Below are 23593 nucleotides of genomic sequence, written 5' to 3' on the forward strand. Positions count from 1 at the left end.
ATGTTACTGTTGAATTAATTCCCTCAATTACTTAAACACTGCAGTTACCCTGCCCCCATTCCATATGGGTATGATAAGAAACAGAAGAGGAATCCTTGCTTGGGTCTCACTGTGCATGCAGCATGAGAAAGATAGTATGAGAAAAGTAGACAGTATCAGCAATTCATGATGAGAGAGAGCCTTAGATTGTAAACTTTGGTCTTTTGCTTCTGTTTTTTTGGCAGTGCCTCCGGGCTGTTAGTGCCATGCTATTCAGAGAAAGAGGGAGCTAATCTTTAGCAACGAATAGAGGTCAGCAATATATTTCCACTATCACATTCATCTTTCTCTCTCAGTGCTTCTTTAAATAACCTTTTCCTCTAACATGCACCTGTGAAGCAAAAGGAGCTGTGAATCTAACAGAGGAGAGACAGCGATGGATCTCTCATACTAGCATGAAATGTGAGGAGACAGCTTCTAAGAGCCACAGGTGAGAACTGAGTGCATGGTGGGGACCAAAGGTGGAGAAACTACTCCAGAAAGGAGCATGATGTGTCCCTCACCAGACATACTCCTCCTCTCCGAACAACTTCTACTGTTCTTTTAAACCCTGTACACAGTATGGGATTTATGCTATTTCTTTCCGAAGCTGATACATTGCATGTTAGACTGATGAGGCAAGAATGGGAACAGAGATAATAGCTAGTGAGTCAGGAGTTTAAGGAATCACCTGCAGCTTAGGACAATATGGTAAAGTAAACTCACAAGAATCGTATTGACTTGGATCCCCAAGATAAATAAAATGAATAAGTTTCCAGAATAAATGTTTCCGCTCCTTCCATTCTCCTTGTATCAGTCTGTGACCCTTGAGAAGCCACTTGGTTGGAAGGGGCTCCTCACAACATGGGTCCCAAGCCTTTGCAATTTTATTTATTCATGACACTTTTGCCTTTGAAAAGATCTCAGGGTGGCAAACATATGGTTCAGTGACACTCTGCCATCCAGGTAGTGTTCATAGCGAAACCAGTTTAGCTTCAGGGTATTTTCTTAGCACCAAAACACAACAGGCATTCTGTTAACCTGATGTCTGAGTATTGCTTTATAGACTAAAGTCTGAAACCAGGAAAGTGTGAGGAGATCTGTGCCTGTACAGTAGGGCTTTCCTAGGTTGTTTTCCTCACTGCAAGCCCCTGAACTCTCTGTACTGAAGGACCCTTAGAAATCAAATGTGAAGAGACTCAAGTTGGCTGCAGGTGGTTGGGGACTTATTAGTGGAAGTGCCTTTCTGTTGGTGCAAAATTTGTTTGGATCCAGTAAAAAACTACATCGGGAAAACTGAAATTGTGATATCATTCATTTAACAATAAAGTAATAAAAAATATCATACATGGCAGTAACTATAATTCTAACATTAATGAAAAAATAAGACTTTAGAATGAACATTAACAATTTTCTACTACTGGAAATTTCGAGGGACCAAGAATGGCAAGTTTTGCACTTTGTGAGCTTCTTAGGAGTATACCTGACTATTCTGATGTTGCTGTTTTGTAGCGAGAACACACTTTAAAGAAATGCAGTATTGAATGTTCAGGCAATATAAGTTAATATTTATGAAGATTAATGGTATTCCCCGCCCCCCATTCTATAGGTTTCGATTCCTTGCTTCTGATGACTGGTAATCTGTGCTACTGTACCTCTTGAGCATGAGGGAGAAGTAATGTCTAATATAACAATAATCAATGATTTCCTGCTTCTGGGATTTTCTAACCAATGAGAGTTTCAACTTTTACAGTTTGCAATCTTCTCAGCAATGTATCTGGTTATCCTTACAGGAAATCTGATTCTCATAATTCTAGTAGCCCTCAACACCAACCTTCAGACCCCAATGTATTTCTTCCTTGTCAATTTATCGATAGGAGAACTTGGCTCCACCTCTGTCATTATTCCCAAATCAATGGCCAATGCGCTCATGAACTCAACATTGATTTCATATTCTGAATGCGTGACACAGATGCTTTCCTTTGTTTTTTTCCTGTCATCGGATGTCTTCCTCCTCACGGTCATGGCCTATGACCGATATGTGGCCATCTGCCACCCACTACATTATGCATCTGTGATGAAGTGGGGAAGATGCATCCAACTGGCAGGTGGATCGTGGATGGCAGGTTTGCTTAATGCTGCTGTGCATACTGGCACTATTTTTTCACTGCCCTTCTGTTCCAACGTTATCAATCAGTTCTTTTGTGAAATCCCACACCTAATGAAGATCTCATGCGCTGATTCATACCTCAATGAAATTTGGACACTGCTCTTCAGTTGCGCATTAGGTATTGGCTGCTTTGTATTCATCATCTTGACCTATGTGCAGATCTTCAGCACAGTGTTGAGCATGCAGTCCATGGCAAACAGGCAAAAAGCCTTCTCCACTTGCATTCCCCATCTCATTGTTCTCTCTGTCTTAGTTGGCACCATTCTTTTTACTTATCTCATGCCAGCCTCCATCTCTTCATACAAGCTGGACCAGATGCTTGCTGTGATATATTCTGTGGTTCCTCCAATGATGAACCCAGTAATCTACAGCATGAGGAATAAGGATGTCAAAGCTGCCCTGGGGAAGCTGTTTTACTGGAAGATTTCAAGCAAGAACACCATGCTTCCTTTTCACTGATAACCCTGCTGCTTACTTGTGTTAAATTATGGAATAATTTAACATAAAACTTACATCATTTCCCGCTTTATTTTCACTGTATTGCATTTTAGCATTGCATAATATATCGAATTCAAATTGTGAGTTATTATTAATATCACTGGGAATGTAAAATGTTTGTGTTGTATGCATGGTAAGTCCTACTTAGAACTGACACCTTAAAAGTAATAAACATAATTGATTTTAATGAGTTACTCCAAATAAAACTGAACTGAACACAACCCTAACTCTGCTTCAGTGTAGTTTCCCCCCTTAATCACTTAAAGTGGAAGAAATATTTCCATATTGGACAAGCATTTGTTCCTGGGACAACACTTTCATGCAAAAGCCACTTTTTATTGTTTTCTGATTTTTTGTTTTATTGGGGGGAAATTTCAATATTATTTTAAAAAATGGAAATATAATACATAACCTTTGAGTCTATGCTGCCCCTGGGGTAGGTATCCTTGTTGCTCTACCTAGTTATATAGTTTTCAAATTGTTTTCAGAAAGTTCACATAAGAACAAATTTATGGTGACATCATCATTATCAACAACAACAACAAGATAGGCTTCACAAGGACTGTGGCGGCTGCTCAGCAGAGAGGGCTCGTCCTTTAAATTTATTTTTATCTGTGGTGTTTTAAACTGTGGGGGTTTTTGTGTGTGTGTTTTTCTCTGTTGCAGGGTGGGGTGGACATTTGGGTGGGACTGGGAATAGGTTTAGTTTTAATGTAATTGTAAATTGTTTTTCTTATTATTATTAGTTTCTAATTATTATTATTATTCAGTATCGTTTGTGTTTTGCTTTTAAGGGGAGAGGGTCAGGGCTGCCTGGGAGTGGGCCCCAGCCAACAGAATGGCTGGGGCAGGTTCCACGGGGGGGGGGGGGGATGCGCTGGGACATCCGATCTCAGTGATCATGCTTAGGAGGAGGAGCTATACTAAGACCAGACGATGTCATTACCGAGGAGGCGGGTTTAGTCGTTGTTTGAAGACTATCCCTGCCTCCAGGTCTGGCCTTGACCGGAAGGATAACGGAATCAATGACTTAATTGGGGATGGAGGACTTGACCTGGCATGTGTAACAGAGACTTGGTTGAATGAAGCAGAAGGGCCTGTTCTTGCCACTGCTTGTCCACCAAGTTTCTATTATACACAGAAACCCAGATCACATGGGCGGGGAGTGGGGGTTGCAGTGAGTTTTAGGAAGTCATTAGTTTGCACCAGGCATCCTATTGGGAAGACCCAGTTTTCTGAGTGCATGTTCTGGAAGTTGGGCAATAGGGGCAGTACAGGATTCCTTTTGGTGTACCAACCTCCCCACTGCACCAAGGATTCCTTGCCTGAGCTGCTTCAGGTCGTGGTGGATGTGCTCCTGGAGACACCTAGTTTGGTTGTCCTGGGGGATTTTAGCATCCATGCCGACACAACCTTACAAGGGGCACCTCGGGACTTTGTGGAAAGCATGGCCTCCATGGGGCTGTCCCTGAATAAGTTTGGCCCAACTCATAGTTGCAGACATGCCTTATACCTGGTGTTCACCTCTATAGATGTGGGTGATCTGACACTAAATAAAAGCAAAACAAAAGAAGTGCCATGGTCGGATCACTTACTGGTGCACCTGGACTTCTCTATGACCCTTCCCTTCTGCAGGGAGGTGGGCTCGATTCAGATGGTCTGCCTCTGCCACTTAATGGATCCAAATGGTTTCCAGAGAGAGGTAGGGGATGTTTTATCCCATGTTAATAGCCTTTCAGCTGATTCCCTGGTGGCCCGCTGGAATGTGGAGTTAACCAGGGCTATCGACTGTTTGGCTCCGAAGCACCCTCTCTGATTGCATGGAGCCCAGACAGCTCCATGGTTTCCCCCAGAGCTGAGGGCAATGAAACAATTGCTGAGACGGCTAGAGTGCCGGTGGCAGAAAATTCATTCTGAATCTGACTGGACACAGGTTAGAGCTCAACATCGAGCCTACCAAGTGGCGATAGCAACGGCGAAGAGGATCTTCTTCACTGCCTCTATTGTATCTGCAGAAAACAGCAGCAGGAGACTCTTGCAGGAGGTTCACAACCATCTTTGCCACCGGGGCCTGGTAAGGACCCCAAGATCTCCTGCAATGATTTTGCAAAGATTTTTGCAGATAAAGTCACTTAGATTTGGAAAGAGGTACACTCCACCATGGGAACAGGGCCGGGGCGGAAGAGTGCTAGAGTTCTGTCTAGTTAAGTTGCGTGGGATCAATTCCAATCTGTTACCTCCAAGGATGTGGACAGGCTGCTTGGACGAGTGAAGCCGACCACCTGTCTCCTTGATCCTTGCCCATCCTGGCTCTTAAAAGCAAGCCAGGAAGGGCTGGGCAATAGGCTCCATGGGGTGGGGAATGCTTGCCTCTGTGAGGGAGACTCCCAGACCCGCTGAAAGAGGCGGTCATTAAGCCACTTCTTAAAAAAACATCTTTGAGCCTGGCCAATATGGCAAATTATCGCCCAGTCTCAAATCTTCCATTCTTGGGCAAGGTGATTAAGCAGGTGGTTGCTGAACAACTCCAGGCATGCCTGGAGGATGTGGACCATTTGGATCCCTTCCAGTCAGGATTCAGGCCTCATCAGGGGACTGAAACTGCCTTGGTCGCGCTGGTTGATGATCTCTGGCAGCCTAGGGACAAAGGTGAAAGCTGTTTCCTAGTTCTGCTGGCTCGCTCAATAGCCTTTGATACCATTAATCATAACATCCTTCTGGACAGTCTAGAGCAGCTGGAAGCTGGGGGCACCGTTATACAGTGGTTCCGCTCCTTCAGCACAATGCAAGAATAAGGGCCTTGTATGATGAAAAATGTTTCAAAGGAGTGCAGGTAAGAGTGACACTGTTTTGTCTCTGGGGCTTTGCTGCAGAGTTGCACAGAACCTTCAGGTAGTTAATCCCTAGGAACCATTCTTACACTTCTTATCCCTTTGCTCACATCCCTTAGCACTTCTAGTTCTGCTTGTACCCAGCAAGGCACACAGCTTATGCTTGTACAACGACAGGTTGCTTCCTTCAAATCTCAAAGAAAAAGGAATTTAATGTAAGTACATGAAGTAAATATGGACATTCTGTTTGCTGCCCTGAATGATGAATGGTAGATGAAAGGATGTTTGAAGGAGTGGATGGATGGAAAAAATGATAAATAGTATGTTATATGGCAAGTTAAGATTCAGGGAGAATTTCCAGCATCAAGCTGGAAAATATTTGTAGGGAAAGACAGATTTAAAACTGTTATCAAACCTCTCTCTTTCTTTCTCTATGGTTTCCTTTGCCTCAGTATTTAATTTTACTTTTGCATTTCTGTACATGTCTATTTCTGATCCCCCGCAAACCCCCCTCACTTCTAATCAATCCAGATCCACTGTATACATCAATGTATTGTGTGATTCTAATCCCCTAGTGATCCCCTGCCATGCACTTTGATCTTCTTCAGACATAAGTGCATTTAGCTGACATTGTATTTTCACTCCTTTGTGAGTGCCTGTTCTCAGACGGCATGTTATTTGTGGGGTTTGCAAACTGCAGCCAAGCAGACATCATGCTCCATGTGACATTTACCATGCAATTTCCTTTCATGCCTCAGCATGGCCACATGTATTGTGTAAATATTGTGGGGATAGTAATGGATAGCAATACATACTTCTGCTAAGCATGTTTTCCTTTCTTAGGCATCCTGAGCTATTTCTGTCCAGCTCTCCATGGTGCAATATTTGCCAATTGACTATAGGTGAGAGTTCTGATACAGCAAGAACCAGTCATTTACGTCTATTGAAATCACAAGGTTTAATACTGTCACAGTTGAACAGGACTGTTGGTTACAGTGAAACTTGAGTGCAACTATTTTGTGAACTTTTGGTTCATCTAAGGCAGCGGTTCTCAACCTGTGGGTCCCCATTTGTTGTTGGACTACAACTCCCATCATCCCTGAGCTCTGGCCTTGCTAGCTAGGGGTGATGGGAGTTGTAGTTCAACAACATCTGGGGACCCAGAGGTTGAGAAAGGCTGATCTAAGGTATTACCCTGGCGGTTCCCTCACTGCAAGAAGTAAAGTTACAGGAAACCTAGGAGCCTTGTACCTATGGGACCGCCTCTCCTGCTATGCCCTGCGGAGGACCTTAAGGTCCATAAATAGCAACACTTTGGTAGTCCCGAGCCCCAAGGAGTTTAGATTGGCCTCAACCAGGGCTAGCGCCTTTTCAGCTCTGGCCCCAGCCTGGTGGAACGCCCTACCAAAAAGATCAGGGCCCTGCGGGATTTGACATCTTTCTCCAGGGCCTGCAAGACGGAGCTGTTCCGCCTGGCCTTTGGGCTGAATTCAGTCTAACCCCCCTCCTCATTTATTTATTTTTGATGGAACCCCTTATATGGGATTTGTATATAAAATTTTCCTCGCTCTTTTTGCTGGCCCATGTAGGACCAGCATGGATAGTTTGGCTCTGGTGAATAGTTGATTTTTTCTCCTCTTATGGCAGTGATCTCTAGGCTACCACTAAAATGAGGCTGCATTTTAAGCTGCATTTTAAACTATATTCTAAGTTATATTTTAATCAACTTTTTTATTTTTAAAATATTTTTACTGTATTTTAGTCAGTCTTAGCTGCCCTGAGCCCAGTCTTGGCCGGGGAGGGCGGGGTATAAATAAAATATTATTATTATTATTATTATTATTATTATTATTATTAACCAGGCAGAGGGCCTTCTTGGTAGTGGTGCCCGCCCTGTGGAATACCCTCCCATCAGATGTCAAAGAAATAAACATCTGACTTAGAAGACATCTGAAGGCAGCCCTGTTTAGGGAAGCTTTTAATGTTTAACAGATCATTGTATTTTAATATTTTACTCAAAGCCGCTCAAAGCCGCCTGGAGTGGCTGGGGAGACCCAGTCAGATGGGTGGGGTATAAATAAATTATGATGATGATGATGATGATAATGATTACCCTAGTATGGATTTTTCTCATGGTTAACTATGGCTACCTTTGCTTATTGTATAACTTTAGTTGGATCCTGGCTATAGTCTCTTTCATCCCAAACTGCACCCGAGTGAAGCAGAAACAATGGGTATTATTCAATGTTTATTAGGCTGACCATATGTCTGGGAATTCCTGGATATGTTCACTTTTTGGGGTCCTACATGCCCCCTCAAGGTAATTTTACATTTTAAAGCAAATGTCCTGGATTTTTTGGGGTTTTTGTGTGTGCTTGGGCAGCTCTGGTTCAGGCAGGGACTCTGGTGCAGGCAATCCGGGCTCTGGCTCTGGTTCTGGCATGGCAGAGGGGCTATGGGGTATCCTGATTTTTACCTCTGGAAATATGACAAGCCTAAATTAGTCCTCCTCAGATTAGACCTGCTGAAATGCGTGGGATGACCAAATTAGGTGAATTAATTTCAGTGAGTCTGCTTTGAGTAATCCTTAGTTTAATATTTCCCATGTGAATTTAAACAAATGCTGTTATGCAGCCTTTCATAGATTTCCCTGATTTAACGACATATTAGATTGAATCAGTGTTTAATAGAATATATATATATATATATATATATATATATATATATATATATATATATTAGCATTAAATCAGAGGCAGATAGTAGGAAAGAGAGATAAACTGCAGGTGCATATGAACAATGATGGTGGGTCAGAGCAGTGATGCCTTCAGCTCAGCATAGTGTCTCTCCTCTGCCCCAAACAAGCTTGATGCAGATGAGAAATGAACACAGACACTATGAAAGGCATGGATATTCCCTCTTGTTTCATTCTGACTGTCAGATCTATACTACTTCTGAATATAAAGCAAATCATTCCTAGCTTTCAGGAAGTAACCCCACTTACCAGGGAATAAACCCTGTTGTCTTACTTCTGAGTAGATGTGGTGAGGGTTTTCAAACTGCTCTACAGAAAGTGGAGATTTCAGGAAGAGACAGTATGTGAAAATTGGGGGTCAAACTGTTTGTTATTTAGCTGTGCTGTTCAGTTTAGGGATTTTTTTTTTTACACAAATGGTGAGCATGTTGCAACCTCTACCTTACAGTTGCCCCTAAAAATATCACTAAGTTAGAATATGTCTCTAGACCCTCCAAGTGCCCATATTTTCCAGTGACACTGGATTTAGAGAAGCTGTCCCAGTTTCTGATTTGATCCTGAAATGTCCTGCTTTTCCTTAGGTAAAGGTAAAGGGACCCCTTACCATCAGGTCCAGTTGTGACTGACTCTGAGATTGCGGCACTCATCTCGCTTTATTGGCCGAGGGAGCCGGCGTACAGCTTCCGGGTCATGTGGCCAGCATGACTAAGCCGTTTCTGGCGAAGTCCTAGGCTCTGTGGTTTAACCCACAGCGCCACCTGCATCCCTCCTGCTTTTCCTTAGGACATCCCTATTTTCATTGGAGAAATGTTGTGGGGTATGGAATTATGTGACCACCAAGTCATGGAGATAATGAACTATACAACTTTTAGAAGAGATCTGAAGGCAGTCCTGTAAAGGGAAGTCATTTTTATATTTACTAGTTTATTATGTTTTTATATATGTGGGAAGCTGCCCAGAGTGGTTGGGACACCCCAGTCAGAGGCGCAGAGTATACATAACAAAATAACAAAATAACAAAATAACAAAATAATAATAATAATAATAATAATAATAATAATAATAATAATGATGATGATGGAAGTCACTATTTTCAATGGGAAATGTTGGAAGATATGTGTCTCTGAATACCAGTTGTGGAAGAACATGAGTGGTACAATGGTATTGTGCTTTTGACTTCCAATAGGTATTGAGACTTCCAGTGGGTATTGAGTTGGCCATTGCTAGATACTGGATGGAACCATATTCTTGCACAAGCAACATTTATAATGGTCTCTGTTATTCCCCCAACAGACTGAGAAGACATGTCTAATGTAACCATCATAAGAGATTTCCTGCTACTGGGATTTTCAGAGCAAAGGGAACTCCAGATCTTACACCTTGCAGTCTTCACAGCAATGTACATGGCAATTCTCATTGGAAACTTCCTCATCATCATTCTGGTAGCTAGAACTACCCACCTTCAGACCCCAATGTATTTCTTCCTTGTCAACTTATCAATTGTTGACCTTGGATCCACAACCGCCACCATTCCCAGATCAATAGCTAATGCCCTGATGAACACAACACGTATTCCTTATTCTGAATGTGTTGCACAAATGCTATTGTTCCTCTTCTTCATGTCATCAGACATTTTCCTCCTCGCTGTCATGGCCTATGACCGGTATGTGGCCATCTGTCACCCACTGCACTATACCTCTGTGATGAAGTGGGGAAGGTGTATTCAGCTGGCAGGTGGGGCATGGGCAGCAGGCTTCCTTAATGCTGCTCTGCACACAGGTACCATTTTTTCACTGCCCTTCTGCTCCAACATCATCACTCAGTTCTTCTGTGAAATCCCACACCTGATGAAGATATCCTGCTCTGATCCATACTTCAGTGAAATGTGGGCCCTTCTCTTTAGTTCAGCCTTAGGTCTTGGCTGCTTTGTGCTCATTGTCACATCCTACGTGCAGATCTTTACCGCAGTGCTGAGAATGTCCTCCAAGGCAAGCAGGCAGAAAGCCTTCTCTACTTGCATTCCCCACCTCACTGTTGTCTCTCTCTTACTTAGTACAGGTATCTTCTCCTATGTCATGCCAACCTCCAGCCCTTCATATAATCTGGATGAAGTGCTTGCTGTGATATATTCAGTGATTCCTCCAATGATGAATCCGTTAATTTACAGCATGAGGAATAAGGATGTCAAAACTGCCCTGTGGAAGCTGTTTTACCAGACACTTCCAAACAATAAATCAGTTCCATAGTTTAAAAACTACCACTGCCACCACATGCCACCACTACCACTGAGGTGTATGTCCTTTCTATACCTGCTTAAAATATCAAGGAAATGGGTGGTTAAGGCAATGCACACCCCTTAACAATACACACCCCTTAAACAGGGAACACTTTCTCAAGGGTTGCCTATTATGCTTGCTTACAAACTTGGTACCATGCATCGATGCTTTGTCCTGGCTTTTGGGATGGGGGAGGAGACATGTATCCAGAAAAAAATCCACAGGTGCAGCAGCTTCCTCAGTCACATGCTTCGTATAGCCATGATGAATTCCTGCCTGAACACATCTGTTTAAGGCACTTCGCTTCCCTGCCACAATCACAATTGTAGAGAATCTCCAGGCAAGAATTCTACAGGTTAGCCACTTTCCCAATCCCTTGCTACAGATGTAGATGATGAATTTCTGCCTTTGACATCCGTACAAGGCACCCTGCTTCCGGCACATTCCACCTACTATAGTAAGTGTGGCAACCCTATGTGACAACATTTAAGTGTAATGGTAGTGACCATCCCCTGCTTGCATCCGCATTTCATTCATAAATATATACATATAGTGGTTCTTATTGGCATGCAGTCTCCTGTTTGACAGAATTGAAAAAGACTGTGCCATTGAAACAGATTTTTTTCAACTGGTGTTCGACCTTCAGATTTATATTTCTATTTTCTAACATTGTTTACTTGGGCCTCGTTTTATCTTTATTAGTGTGGTTTATGCCTTATATATTGAGTACAACATAGTACCTTTATATAGTCAAAATGTAGTTTTTAAACCAGCTATATCCTCTTCTGTCTTCTGGTGTGCTAGAAATCTAGCTTCATGACTTTCTTATATCAGACCTGCTCTGCACACAATTTGTGGCCTATGAAACTGAACTCTGCCCACCAGCCAGGGATGTGAGGAACCTTCAATTTATCCTGGGTCTTAGACAATGGTGGGGAATGACATAGCATGACACAACATATGGCTAGTTGCCTGGATTTGTTTTGGGGGTTTCAGAGCTGCCTTTGGCTATATCTGCAACAGGATTGCACTTCTGTAGAAATGTGCCTGCACATGAAAGCTCATACCAAGAACAAACTTAGTTGGTCTCTAAGGTGCTACTGGACAATTTTTAATTTTTTAAAAATATATATTTCTACTATGTCAGACCAACACGGCTACCTACCTGAATCTAGAACCAAGGATTACAGTGTGCCTGTGTGAGGTTAAGATGTGCCCCTATATCTTAAAAAAAGATCACAATGCTCTGCTGAAGGAAAGAACATTGACAGACACGTGCAGTGCCTAAAGCTGAACCAAAACAGAGTTAGTGTGAGTTTTTTATTGACTTTTTAAAGGGGTTCATCTATCATTTACATAATAAACACAAGAAAGAAAAAAAGAGCCTTCCACTGAGCACAGTCCCAGTGCTTTTTAAATAACACTAATGTCTCAACAAATGAAACTAATCTGTAGAAAATGTAACTTGAAAAAGAGACATTGCACATACCTTTGTAAACCAAGAAATCTCTAATTAAAAATATATATGAATATTTCTCTTTCAAATACAAATACCTTCCAAAATGTTATCATGACTGGTGGACTATAGCCATGTTTTTTGAAGTTGAATTGGAAATAAAGCTGAAACATGTTTTACAAAACTTTTCTGATTTTGTGTTCTTTCCTGGGTTTTCATCCTTGTGAGTGATTTTTCCCCATTAATATCAAGTCCCACACCCGTATAATGGTGTATAATTTTCATTGTCAAAGAGCATCTCATCCACCCACACACCTACAAAAATCTCTTGGCACTTTTAACATTCAGAAATTTATTGTGGCATATATCTCTGTGGGGAGATACATACTGTAGGATAGGTGGAAACTGCTTTTAAGTGGTGCTCTTCCATATGCTGGACATGTAGTGTATGCATGTTGCAATTCTATGGTTATCTGCAATTTGAGGGATCCTGCCTACAACGGTGGTGTTTTACAGGCCTATGATTGCTTCCCTAATGATGAAGGGATTTCCCCAATGCCTAGCAAGGATGCTGAAGAGCTGCCATTGCATCAGCCTCTGCAACCATGTTACTGTTGCATTAATTCCCTTAATTACTTAAGCATTGCAGTTCTCCCGCCCCAATTCCATATGGGTATGATAAGAAACAGAAGAGGAATCCTTGCCTGGGTCTCACTGTATGTGCAGCATGAGAAAGATAGCCTGGGAAAGGTAGACAGTAGCAATTCATGATGAGAGATAGCCTAAGACTGAAAACTTTGAAGGTGGTCTATTGCTGTCAGAAAAGTGACCTATTTTGGCAGTAGCTCTGGGCAGTTAGTGCTGTGCAATTCGGGGAAAGAAGGAGGTAATCTTTAGCGACCAACAGAAGTCAGCAACATACTTCCACCATCACATAAGTCTCCCCTCTTAGTGCTTTTAAAAGAAGCTTTTCCTCTAACATGCACCTGTGAAGCAAAAGGAGCTGTGAATCCAACAGAGAAGAGATTGCGATGGATCTCTCATACTGGAATGAAATGTGATGAGACAGCATCAAGGAGCCACAGGTGAGAGCTGAGTACATGGAGGGGACCAAAGGAGGATAAACTACCCCAGAAAGGAGCATGACGTGTCCCCCACCAGACACATTCTCCCTCTCCAAACACCCCATACACACCACACGACTTCTACTACTTTTGTTTTAAACCCTGTACATAGTATGGAATTTCTACTATTTATTTCCAAATGTGATACAGTGGTATCTCGGGTTAAGTACTTAATTCGTTCTGGAGGTCCGTTCTTAACCTGAAACTGTTCTTAACCTGAGGTACCACTTTAGCTAATGGGGCCTCCCGCTGCCACCGCCACACAATTTCTGTTCTCATCCTGAAGCAAAGTTCTCAACCCGAGGTACTATTTCTGGGTTAGTGGAGTCTGTAACCTGAAGCGTCTGTAACCTGAAGTTTCTGTAACCTGAGGTACTACTGAATATCCCCTGTTAGGCAGATGAGGCAAGATTGGGGACAGAGATAATGGCTTGTGAGTCAGGAGGTTAAGGAATCACCTGCAGCATAGGATCATATGGTAAAGTAAACTCACAAGAATCATATTGACTTGGATCCTCAAGATAGATAAAATTAATATGTTTTCATAAGAAATATATGGCTATCCTTGCATCTGTCTGTGACCCCTGAGAAGCCTCTGCGCCATTTTGTAGAAGGGGCCCCTAACAACATGGGTCCCACATCTTTCTAATTTTATTTATTCATGACACTTTTGCCTTTGTGAAAGAACTCTGGGTGGGCAACACATGGTTCAATGACACTCTTCCATCCAGGTAGTGTTCCTAGCGAAACCAGTTCAGCTTTCTGAGGTGCAAGGAGATCTGTGCAATAGGGCTTTCCTATGCCTTTTTCCACACTGTTAACACCACACTCTCTGTACTGAAGGACCCTTAGAAATGCAATTTGAAGAGACTCAAGTAGGCTGCAGGTGGTTGGGGACTTATTAGTGGAAATGCCTTTCTGTTGGCACAAAATTTGTTTGGGTCCAGTAAAATACTATACTGTATTGGGAAAACTGAAATTATGAGGTCATTCATTTAACAATAATAAAAAGCATCATACATGGCAGTAAATAATTGTAAAATTAATGGGGGGGGGATAAGACTTTAGAATGAGCACACATTGTTTTATGTGCACGGGATCATTATTTTTCTGCTCTTCCTTCAGCAGCCAAAATCTTATAGATGACATGTCCAACATAACAATCATTGACAATTTTCTACTCATGGGATTTTCGGGGGACCAAGAATGGCAATTTTTGCACTTTGTGATCTTCTTAGCAATATACCTGGCTATTCTGATGGGAAATCTTCTTATCATTATCCTCGTAGCCATCAACAGTCACCTGCACACCCCCATGTATTTCTTTCTTGTCAACCTATCAGTGCTTGATGTTGGATCAACCACTGTCATTATTCCAAAATCAATGGCCAATTCCCTCATGAACATAAAGCTGATTTCATATTCACAGTGTGTCACACAACTGTTTTTGTTCATCCATTTCCTGTCATCGGACTTCTTCTTCCTCACTGTCATGGCATATGACCATTACGTAGCCATTTGTCACCCTTTACACTATTCGTCTATGATGACATGGAGTAGCTGTATCTGGATGGCAAGTGGAGCCTGGATGGCAGGCTTCCTTTATGCTGCTTTGAACACTGGTACTGTTTTTTCACTTCCTTTCTGCTCCAATGTCATCCACCAGTTCTTCTGTGAAATTCCACACCTACTGAAGATCTCCTGTTCTGATTCATACCTCACTGAGATTTGGGCTCTTCTTTTGAGTTTCACAATAGGTCTTGGCTATTCAACTTCTGGGATTTTTGGAGGACCGAGAATGGCAAATTTTGCAATCTTTGATCTTCTTAGCAATGTACCTGGCTATTCTGATGGGAAATATTCTGATCATTATCCTGATAGCTGTCAACAGGCACCTGCACACACCAATGTATTTCTTTCTTCTCAACTTATCAATTCTGGACCTTGGATCAACCTCTACCATCATTCCCAAATCTCTGGCTAATTCCATCATGAACATAAGGCTGATTTCATATTCACAATGTGTCGCACAAGTGTTTTTCTTTGTGTTTTTTGTGTCATCAGACCTCCTCCTCCTCACTGTCATGGCCTATGACCGATATGTGGCCATCTGTCACCCTTTGCACTATGCATTCGTGATGAAATGGAGTAGTTGCATCCAGATGGCAGGTGGAACATTAATGTGTTGTTTGCTCAATGCTGCTTTGCACACTGGTACTGTTTTTTCAATGCCCTTCTGCTCCAATGTCATCCACCAGTTCTTCTGTGAGATACCATGCCTACTTAAGATCTCCTGCTCTGATTCATACCTCAATGAAATATGGGCCCTTCTTTTTAGTACAGCAATTTGTCTTGGTTGCTTTGTGTTCATTGTCATGTCCTATGTGCAGATCTTTACTGCAGTGTTTAGAATGCCCTCCATGGCAAACAGGCAGAAAGCCTTCTCCACTTGCATTCCCCACATCACAGTTGTCTGCATATTATTATTCACTTCTGTCTTCACCTACTTAATGCCAACCTCTAATTCTCCATACCATCTGGATGAAGTGCTTGCTGTGTTATATACTGTGGTGCCTCCACTGATGAACCCAATAATCTACAGCATGAGGAACAAAGATGTCAAAACTGCCTTGTGGAAGTTGCTGAGTTTTAATTTTGGTAAGAAAACTAAAAAGATGCCTCCCATTTGCCTTTAATCCTGCTCCTCTTTGATCTTATCTTGTAATGCAGATTTAAAATAATAATAATAATAATAATAATAATAATAATAATAATAATAATACAATATTATTATTGCTATAGAAGCTTATCTCTGTAACAACAGTTTTCTGCAGTAATAAATTATATTGCCATTTTGCAAACAGAAACCTGAGAGAGATCATTCTTTCTGTATTTCGTGCCCTGGAAAGCATTATGACTTATACATGTTTTATCTACCTCTATATGTAGACAACCCCAGTTTTTTGACATGATTTTTGTGTCAAAAAAGCATCGTCCAATACACGGAAAAATACGGTATCTACTCTACACATGACTATGGCTGCAATCAGAACCTCATTTACCTCAGAGCAGGCCAACTGATTATAACAGGGCTTACTCCCATCCCCTTTTAGTCTTTCTGGATGCAGAAGCTGTCCCTTCTTATTCTCAATAGCTTCTCTCAATAGCTACTAGTAATGATGTCCATCACAACTTGCATGTTCAGATACTTTCAAGTACCAGTTGCATGAATGGGTTCTGTTTATGGGTTTCCAAAAACATCTGGTTGTCTGCTTTGGAAAATAGGATGCTGGCCTAAATAGACTTTTGGTTGCATCCACATAAAATCTTCTTTTGCTCCTATATTCTCTTGAGGGGAAGGATATTTCTGATGCTATTACCCCAAGTTACTTTAGTGCGTGTGTGTGTGTTTCAACTAAATTAAGGTTACCAGATTTTTTTCAATGAATCTGGGGACACTTTTCAACTTCAGTAGGAATGATAAGATTTTGTCAGGGGACTGATTTGTAAATCCAGGGACTGTCCCCGGGAAACAGGGACATCTGCTAACCTTAAACTAAATGGTTATCAGAATTTTTCTTGGTGTTACCTAGTATCTTTGATTATTTGTGGGTATACAACAATTTACCTAATGATGAAGGAAAATCTTTCATTCCTTAGAATGATGCTAAAGAGCTGGCATTGCCTCAGCCTCTGCTACAATTCAGCTATTACATTTGTTCCCTTGGGTGGATGACTTAAACATTGCCTCCCTATTCCATGTGGGGATGTTTGGAAATTCAAAAGAGGAGCTCTCTGGGTCTCACTGAATATTGACAACTGGAAAATGCAATGCAACATAGCCTTAGATTGCAAACTTTGAAAGTAGGCTGTTGTAGTCAGAAAAGTCAGCATTGTAGCCACTCTGTGCCATTAATGCTGAGCTATTCAGGGAAACAGGGAGTAAATCTTTAGAGAACAAAATGATTCAGGTAGATATGTCTCCTATCACATAAACCTGCCTCTTTTACTGCTGTTTGAAACAAGTTCTTTCTCCAAGACACACCTGTCAACCCAAGATGAGTTGCTGTGATCTGATAGAAGAAAAAAGAGAGGAATCACTCGCAATTGCATGGGATGTGAAAGAATTATGGCAAATCTGAGGAAAAAATGGAAAATATACACCTGATTTGTTCACACTTTACTGAGTGAAAGATTAAAAGGTGTCAGAAAAAGGGAGAGACACCTAGACCAACGAAGGTAAATAGGAACCATTTTGCTGATAAGTCATTTGAAGCAGAATTGCCAAAGAAATATATAGAAAAATACAGTATCCATTTTATCTGTGTCCTTCAATCTTGTGTCCTCAGATCTCCTTTCTTGATATTCCTTTAATTCCTTCCACTTAATTCTATTCCACTTTTTTGCTTTTGTCCATCTTTATTTTTTAAAATATCATTGCTATTACATTGTTATTATGTTGTTGTTGCTGTTGTTGTTTTCTTTTTCTAGGTGATTATCCCCTCATTTGTATGTTCAGTATCCCCAATCCTGCTCTATCCTACTAGAATAGTGGCTTAATCATGCACCTTTTCTTATTTTCAATCTATTTCTTCTGAGATGGATAAATAAATTGAAGTTCAGAGAAGCAGCATCTATCCTTCTATCCTTCCCAATATATACACTTGCAACCCCTGAAATGCCTCTCTGGAAGTTTGGGGAGGAGGCTGCTAACAAATTGATGGCTGCTAGGGAGAGGTAGGGATGGGAAAATTCCTCTGGCAAAATGAAGTTATCATAGGATCCAAGGCATTATAATTTTATTTCTGACCTGTATGCCCCAGATTGCCCCCCAAAGATCTCAGAGTGATTATGGTTCCTTGGCACTCTTCCATCATGATAACATTCATGACCAAACCTGCTTAGCCTCAGGCATGGAGCTGTATCACACACATTTAGGTTATTTTCTAAGCACAAGAACACAGAGTTAGAATTACACAAATCTGGACTGTGAGTTTTGCCTTAAAGAGTTTTGACCCAGAGAATTGGGAATGAAACACTGGTTGCATAGTGGGGCTTCTTCTCCCCATGGCAAACTCCTGACATCTCAGGATGAAGGACAATTAAGAAATGACATTGGGTGGGATGGGGAACAAGCGTGCTACAGCTGTTTGAAGGAATCACTAGAATCTGAGGGTGCTGTTTGTTGGAAGTGCCTTCTTGCTGGTGCAAAATACAAAAAAAACGAACAAAAACAAACTAAAACCAGGAAATGGGGGTGGGATGGGGTAAGTAGCAAATTACAGGGAGACATTTCAGAATTTATAATAAAGACACCTTCTTCTATGTGCAAATGAATTAATCAATACTGTTTCTCTTCTTCCAACAGTCAAAATATGATTCATGTCATTCTCAACATAACAATGATTGAAAATTTCGTACTTCTAGGATTTTCTGGGGGTCGACATCTGCAGATTTTACACTTTGCGATCTTCTTTGCAATGTACCTGACTGCCCTGGTGGGAAATCTTCTGATCATTACCCTGGTTGCTGTCAACAGTCATCTGCACACCCCAATGTATTTTTTTCTTGTCAACTTATCAATCCTTGATGTTGGCTCAATCTCCGTCATCATTCCCAAATCCATGGCAAATTCTCTCATGAACATAAGACTGATTTCATATTCACAGTGCGTTACTCAAACGTTTCTCTTCATCCTTTTTGCATCATCAGACTTCTTCCTCCTCACTGCCATGGCCTATGACCGATATGTAGCTATTTGTCACCCTTTGCACTATGCATCTATGATGAAATGGAGCAGCTGCATTCAAATGGCAGGTGGAGCATGGATGTTTGGTTTGTTCAATGCTGCTTTGCACACTGGTATTGTTTTTTCACTTCCTTTCTGCTCCAATGTCATCCACCAGTTCTTCTGTGAAATTCCACGCCTACTTAAGATCTCCTGCTCTGATTCATACCTCAATGAAATTTGGGCTCTTCTATTTACTGCTGTGTTAAGTCTTGGTTGCTTTGTGTTCATTGTCATGTCCTATGTGCAGATCTTTACTGCAGTGTTTAGAATGCCCTCCATGGCAAACAGGCAGAAAGCCTTCTCCACTTGCATTCCCCACATCACAGTTGTCTGCATATTATTATTCACTTCTGTCTTCACCTACTTAATGCCAACCTCTAATTCTCCATACCATCTGGATGAAGTGCTTGCTGTGTTATATACTGTGGTGCCTCCACTGATGAACCCAATAATCTACAGCATGAGAAACAAAGATGTCAAAACTGCCTTGTGGAAATTGCTGGGTTTTATTTTTTTGTAGGAATAATAAAAAGAGGCCTCCCGTTCACCTATAAGCCTGTTTTTGTTTCATCTCTTCTTGCAATACAGCTTTTTTTAAAAAAGCACTGAGCTCACCTTACATAGCTTTTCCCTATAATAATAGTTTTCTGTAACAATAAACTTTGCTACTTTTTACAATAGTTTGGTTTATAATAGTTTAGGCATTCCTTGTCCAGGGAGGCCTAGCTATTTTAATCTCTGATGACCTTCTTGGCATCTTAAAGCATTTTAATTAGATGCTTATTAATGTTTCAACTAACTTGTTTTATGGCTTTATTTTGCTGTGTATTTTATTACTGTTCTGCCATCTTTTATTATATTTTATTGTATTTGCATTATTGATGACATCTACTTAATTTATATTTGGTGGAAAGTTAGAATACAAACATAAGAAATAAATAAGATATTGTTTCTTCAGAATATTCAGAATATTTTGCCTTCCTTCATCAACACAGGCACATACTTTCAGGTCTCAGCCACACCTCTGTTCGCCCTGCCACATTCTCCTAGAAAAATCCAATCTTTAGAGCTGAATCGGAACAAACAGAAACTGTGCATTCTGCAGATGGCTGTTTGTTCTTGTTTTTGTTCTTGTCTATTGTTAAAGAAAGGTTTTTCTGGGGGAAAGCAGCACGCCATGGCAAAATTGCTTAGACCTATATCCTCGAAAGCATGGGACAAGTGGAAAACCACTCTAACCTGCACAGGAGACAAGCAGATGTGTGGATGAGCCCTTGCTTCAATTTATTTTGTTTTGTGCAGTGTGGTAGTGGATATATCTCAGTGAATGTTGTTTTTTATTCATTCCATACATTATTATTTGTCACATATGTGGCACATGAGACTTAACTGAGCATTCTTGAATGCAGCAAGCTGGTGGAACTTAAGCCTGTATAAATTATGCCAGATTCACACCCTGTAAATGTCCAGCACTAGCCTAGTCGAGGTAAAGGAAAGTACCACAACCCAGAGAGCCAGCTCACCTGGCATTACCTACCAGGGAATGGGGTGCACTTGTGACACACAAGGAGAGTTTTCAAGTCTCCTGATCAGGTGTGTATGAACTGTACAGATAGCTCACCGACAATGGCTCATAATTGCTAGCACAGGAATACAAACAAACTGGGCACAGAGTGCACACAGAGTCTCTAGCAGTGCTCATTGGGGCAGGCAATCAGCACAATGTGTGTGCCACACATCAGCACATGCTCTTATCACACAGGTATGTGCACCAACAGCATGGGACAGTGTGGCCAGGTAAGCAAGCACATGGGAGCACACCAGAACACCCATGTTGCACCCACATTGCACCCACTGCACAGACCCCAAACACCCACCTTATCCAGCATTGCAATCCCACTCCACAAGAATGCACAGCACACACAGAGAAATCCTAAAGATAGTTTATTGAAAGCACCCTATAAGTTGCACAAAACTACAGGTACTAAGCAGGCATTGAGCAGGTAGGAAACTCAGACACAAGCTGCCCCGGAGTCCTCAGGGGCTGGTGCAGAGGGCATGGCCCCAGCGATAGGCACCAGGCACATCCTCCTCCAATGTCTCTTCTTCCTCTGTGGTGGTGGCAGAAGTTTTTGACTGCAACTTGCTTAATGTCTTACTTGACGGGTCATTCCTCGACCTTCTGCAGAACACATAAGGGTCTGCAAACCTCTAAAAACAGAAAGATTTGCTTTTTCCTGACACATTTGTAATTAGGCATATTCCTTTTATGTGTAAAGGGACTGTCAGGGATAGATTTACATATGCTCCTTGCATAAAGCTTAGATATAGAACCTCAGTGTGATATTAGGCAAGAATTCAGGATTCCCACACAATGTCACTCCACAACAGGTTTTGCTTTCTGAAATATAATGAGGAAAACTAGTTTAATCAACAACCTCTTTCTTTCCACTCAACCTTTGTTCATTCCCATACCCATTATAGGCCTCTCCTGTCTGCTGCATACTTTGTTTAGAAGTGGGGGACAAGCAGAACAGCTCTACCTCTCTCTCGCTCCTTCTCCCCATGTAGGAGCCAGTGTGATGTAGTGGTTAAGAGCAATGGACTCATAATCTGGTGAACCAGGTTTGATTCCCCACTCCTTCTCATGCAGCTGCTGGGTGACCTTGGGCTAGTCACACTTCTCTGAAGTTTCTCAGCTTCACTCACCTCATAGAGTGTTTGTTGTGGGGTAGGGAGGGAAAGGAGTTTGTTAGCCACTTTGAGACTCCTTAGGGTAGTGATAAAGCGGGATATCAAATCCAAACTACTACTACTACTACTACTACTACTACTACTACTACTACTATTCTTCTTCTTCTTCTTCTTCTTCTTCTTCTTCTTCTTCTTCTTCTTCTTCTTCTTCTATATAGGGGCAATTCGGAAAAATGAATCAAGATTCCATCTCTCCAAGTATGCTTCAACAATCTCAGGCCTCACTTTTTAAAATGGCCTGCAGTCTTCTCAATGCATCTCTCAGTGTTTCCTTCACGGTCTTGTTCCTGAAGCTGTAAATAATAGGGTTTAGCAATGGGGTCACTACTGTGTTGAATACTGTGGCTATTTTGTTGAATTCCATTGAAGAGCTGCCAGCTGGCTTGATATAGATGAAGATGGAGCTGCCATAATAAAGTGATGCCACAGTGATATGCGAAGTGCATGTGCTAAAGGCTTTCTTTCTGCCTTTAGCAGAGGGTATCCTAATCACAGTGACAATGATGCAGATATAAGAGATTGTTGTTACAGATACAGAGCTGAGAAGCATGAAGCAGGAAACTGCCAAATCTAAGGCCTGGAGAAAGCGAACATCAGCACAGATCATTTCCAAAAGAGGGCCACTGTCACAGAAAAAGTGGTCAATAACATTGGAGCCACAGAAAGGCAGTCCTGCCTTCAGCACCATGGAGGCAGAGATGGAAAAGAAGCTGCAGAACCAACAAGACAGGACCATTAGCACACAGACACGGGAGTTCATGATAGCAGTATACCGCAGAGGGTTGCAGATAGCCACATAGCGATCCACTGACATAGCAGCCAAAAGGAGGACTTCAGTGGAACCAGCAACAAAGTAGATATATCCTTGCAAGGCACAGGCAACAAAAGATATGGTGTTTTCCTTTGAGATAAGTAGGGTGAGCATCTTCGGAGTGACAGTTGTGGTGATGATGATCTCCAGCCAGGAGAGGTTCTTGAGTAAATAGTACATTGGTGTATGCAAACGGTGGTCCACATGGATCATGACGATGACTAAAGTGTTCCCAATCAAAGTCAGTATGTACATGACAAGGAAGAGGAAGAAGAGTGGTTTTTGAAACTGATGGAGATTAGAGAAGCCAAGTAGGACAACCTCAGTAACAATGGTTTTAGAGATGTTTCTGAAGGTCATCTTACCAACGTATGTTCCTTCTGAAAGAAAGTGGAATATTTAGTATATAATTAAAATAAATTAAGAAAAATCATTCTAGAAAAATCAGTGATATGTTTCCTTAACGACTAATTTGTTATTTTGGTAAGAGCTCCAGTAGTTAAAGACCTAGGTTTCTAGGAAAAGTCAAAGCTCAGTAGTGGAATAACTGTATTCCATGCAAAAGCTCCCAAATTCAGTCACTGGCATCACCAAGTAGGGCTGGGGAGGTCTTCCTACCCAAAAAATCCTGGACAACCACTGACAGTAAATGTATATAACACTGAGCTAGATGAACTAGTGGTTTGACTCAAAATAAGGCAACTTCTCACATCCTTCCGATGCTCCTAAAAATATAACTAATGCTATAACCCCCCTAATTTCAGTTTTCCTTTGTAGCATGAAGAAAGAGTTGCAGTTTGGGGAAAGAGTTTAAAGATGATAAGTCCACAGAAAAATATACTAGTTTAGTTAATTTTCCTTTTACTCATTATATTTTATATTATTACTGCAATTATATCCCACCTTTCCTCTAGGGAACTCCAGGTGGCATAAATGGTTCCCATCTTATCCACACAACAACCACATGAGACAGGTGAGGCTAAGAGACTGTGGGTGGCTTAAGGTCACTCAGTCAGCTTCACGGGTGAGTGGAGATTTTAATCCTGCTATCCAAGGATCAGTCCAACGCTAACTATGTCAGTCTAACTATGACACCACATTGGCTTTTA

At 41.5% G+C, this 23593-nt stretch overlaps 4 protein-coding genes across 4 annotated transcripts; 3 read left to right on the forward strand and 1 right to left on the reverse strand.

Annotated features, from left to right (window-relative positions):
• Positions 1-68: 68 nt before the first annotated feature.
• Positions 69-2857, forward strand: LOC310747499 (olfactory receptor 14C36-like). The gene is made up of 3 exons (XM_083581939.1): positions 69-291; positions 379-469; positions 1628-2857. The coding sequence occupies exon 3, from the start codon at positions 1790-1792 to the stop codon at positions 2645-2647; it is 858 nt and encodes a 285-aa protein (XP_083438065.1). The 5' UTR covers positions 69-291; positions 379-469; positions 1628-1789; the 3' UTR covers positions 2648-2857.
• A 6719-nt stretch (positions 2858-9576) lies between these two features.
• LOC310747398 (uncharacterized protein) lies at positions 9577-15824 on the forward strand (the record flags this gene model as incomplete). The annotated part of the gene is made up of 3 exons (XM_083581761.1): positions 9577-9935; positions 14254-14860; positions 14919-15824. 3 exons carry the CDS (start codon positions 9577-9579, stop codon positions 15822-15824), a joined length of 1872 nt encoding a protein of 623 aa, XP_083437887.1.
• Positions 15825-18554: 2730 nt separating this feature from the next.
• On the forward strand, positions 18555-19439 carry LOC310747399 (olfactory receptor 14A16-like; the record flags this gene model as incomplete). Its single annotated transcript, XM_083581762.1, has 1 exon — positions 18555-19439. Exon 1 carries the CDS (start codon positions 18609-18611, stop codon positions 19437-19439), a length of 831 nt encoding a protein of 276 aa, XP_083437888.1. The 5' UTR covers positions 18555-18608.
• A 2448-nt stretch (positions 19440-21887) lies between these two features.
• LOC310747400 (olfactory receptor 6M1-like) lies at positions 21888-22844 on the reverse strand (the record flags this gene model as incomplete). Its single annotated transcript, XM_083581763.1, has 1 exon — positions 21888-22844. One exon carries the CDS (start codon positions 22842-22844, stop codon positions 21888-21890), a length of 957 nt encoding a protein of 318 aa, XP_083437889.1.
• Between the last annotated feature and the right edge of the window lie 749 nt (positions 22845-23593).

Source organism: Podarcis filfolensis (genome assembly GCF_964270895.1).
Source record: "Podarcis filfolensis genome assembly, chromosome: 13".
Taxonomy (NCBI): Eukaryota; Metazoa; Chordata; class Lepidosauria; order Squamata; family Lacertidae; genus Podarcis; species Podarcis filfolensis.